A 2,779-nucleotide genomic window follows, 5' to 3' on the forward strand; every position below is an offset into this window, starting at 1 on the left:
CCGCCGCTGCCACCGCCGCCTCCGCTGCCGCCGCCGCCGCCACCAGGAGAGGTGACTGTGGCCCCGGCTGAAGAAGAAGCAGAAGAGGCAATGGGCTCCGGCCGGAACAGAGTTGGCCCAGACGACGCCGGGGGTCCGATGGATGGAGCCGGAGACGAGGTCGCCGAGGAGGTGGAGGTGGTGGTGCCAGAGGAGGAAGCAGAAGTAGAGATCGGGGGTTGAGGGGGGACCAGCTGGGTCGGAGGGATCAAAGCCGCCGGCACTGCCATGGTCACATATAAGGGGAAACAGAAGGAGGAGAAGCGAGGGGGAAAAGTTGCCACACACCCCCCAGAGGGGAAGGGGGAGAGAGGGGGACAAGGATCGAGGGGGGCAGAGACAACAAGCACTCTAGGAAGGAACCCTAGTTGGAGAGAGGGAGAGAAGAGGAGAAAAGAAGGTGAGGGTAAGAAAGAGCGAGCGCAGGAGGGGCGAGCGCGAGAGGCGCTCGAGAGAGAAACGCACAAAAGTGTCCCGCAAGTCGAAATGCGAGTCCTCTCTCGGGGCTGGGATCGCGGGCTCTGCTCTAGGGGGGAGGCGAGGGGGGCGGGGAGGGTCGGCTGGTGGTATGTGGGTCCCGCTCTAGCACAAAGTTAAGGATGAAGGTGAAAAGGAGGAGGTTGAGGGACTTGGGTTCTCCCTGGCAAGTACATTGATCAAAGATTGAGAGGGGAATGACAGAGAGAAAATGAGCTGAAAGTGCAGGCTGCCGGCTGGACGAGTTGTTGTTGTCACACGGTGCAGAGGGGAGGAGCTCCGGATACTTGAAATACCCTTTGAAGCCGCGAAAACCTCACTCACTAGTATTAACCCAAATTATCCAACCAGGAACTCGGAGCACAGACTCCAAGAGCGCGAGACGGAGGAAGGGGGGTGGGTAGAAAACAGGGGGGTGGGGGTACGGAGAGAAAGGGTGGGAGGAAAGCCCTAGAAAAGCCACAGGGCCCAAGAGTGGTGCTCGGAGAGAGGAGAGAGAGCTGGTCATCTACTTCTCTCTCGCGCTGCTACCGTTACATTGTCACCTACTCTGTGGCTTCAGAGAAGACTCTTAGCTCCCCCCCCAAAGAAAAATGGTTCTGGGGTTTCAAATGCCTCACGACTGAAAGAGCAGCTGCAGTGCTGCCAGCTCACCTTCAAGGATTTAGGATAACACACACACACACACACACACGCACACGCACACGCACACGCGCGCGCACAAACACACACACACTCACACACACTCACAGAGTTACAAAAGGAAACACATCCCCAGCTCATGACTGTTGAGCAATTATTTTTTAGGAAAATTCCCGTGTAAGCAGAGTAGACGATTTTGTGTATCTGAAGGGTATTTTTCTTCTATATTAAAAATGTTTATACAAAGATAGAGAAATTTCAGGAGAGTTTTCAAGCTGTGGGAAGAAAGTAACTTAAGAATAATGGGTGCTCATGAGAGAATTCCATATTTCCTAGTAGACTGGAAATACAGTGGCTTAAAACAACTTCCCTTTCACCTCCCAGAGACTGGTCAGAGATAACTACTATATCTAGAAATTTCTAAAGAGATCAGCCGTCTTTGAAGATTAGAAAGTAGAATACCAAAACACACTGATGTTTCTTACCCAAAACTCTAATTAATTCACCTGTCTTGCACAGTAATCAACTCTCACTTCTCCTTCAGCACTCAAGGAGAGTCGAAAGCATGTTATTTAAGTAACACAATAATTATGGGGTTCCTTTCATATTTGAAAAGTCCTGCTATGTTTTGGGAACGTCGATTTTTGGTTTCTCAGTGAGAATGTGTTTGTAAATAATGGAAATAGAAACTAAGCCTCCTGGCTGACTAGTAAAGACAGAAGGGAGAAGGGAAGGGAGGATTGGGGCTGCCTGAGGGGACTCCGCTCTTCCTTTCTCCTCCTGCCTTCTCTAACTTGTTGCACAGAGGTGTTTGTTCTGGGATGTTTGACCAACATAGGATCTGAGCATAGGTCCTGTGTGTTTGTTGCTTATATCTCTAGGAATCTGGAGTAGTTAGGCACTGAACCTGTCTACACATGTCCAGAGATTTCATAAGATGTGAGAAGGAGCTAGCATTTGACAGATTTAAGAAATAAACTATTATAACAGGCTCATAGATTTGAGAAATTTTAGATTTTTTTTTTTTTTTTTTTTTTTTGCCATTTAGGTATTGGAATGATCACGTTTCTCTTTATCCTTTTAAATCTATTAAACTCTGAAGTTTAGTGTCTAAAAGTATAGGAGTCCTCTAAAGTGAAATATGACACTATTGTCTTACTACTTTTTTATGCTAAACTTTGGGGACACAATACTTGTATTGGAAGGCTTTCTTACGGTGCAAGAATTTAAAAAAAAAAATATTGCATAAAAGTATATAAACTTCTACAAAGATAGACGAAGTTTTCACAGCCGTTTGTCCTGGATAATCTGTGTGTTATAATGAGGTGAAGTTTATTAACTTTTGAATCATCAAACCTATTCTTAACTAAAGGCATGGATTTATTATATATCACAAATATCAAAATATATTTTAGAAAATTTGCCAATTTTTAAAATGTCAAATTACTACATTGATGAAATACAACACTGTAGAAAGTGTTAAACTCTAAAAGAAAAAAAAAACTAATTTATTTGTGAATGCCATTCCTAACTTGAATAAAACCTAATGTGCTTTTTAAATGGTAAATTATGGAGTGTTTCAAGTCCTGGTACCACAAACAGAAAAGGAGAATTAAGTGGC

At 45.3% G+C, this 2,779-nt stretch overlaps 1 protein-coding gene across 1 annotated transcript in view; it reads right to left on the bottom strand.

Annotated features, from left to right (window-relative positions):
• The window catches only part of Dach1 (dachshund family transcription factor 1), a 378,885-nt gene extending 377,758 nt beyond the window's left edge, over window positions 1-1,127 (bottom strand). The window contains exon 1 of the mRNA XM_031361020.1: window positions 1-1,127. Coding sequence (XP_031216880.1) covers window positions 1-269 — 269 coding nt within the window. The 5' untranslated portion in view covers window positions 270-1,127.
• Between the last annotated feature and the right edge of the window lie 1,652 nt (window positions 1,128-2,779).

Source organism: Mastomys coucha, unplaced genomic scaffold (assembly GCF_008632895.1).
Source record: "Mastomys coucha isolate ucsf_1 unplaced genomic scaffold, UCSF_Mcou_1 pScaffold9, whole genome shotgun sequence".
Taxonomy (NCBI): Eukaryota; Metazoa; Chordata; class Mammalia; order Rodentia; family Muridae; genus Mastomys; species Mastomys coucha.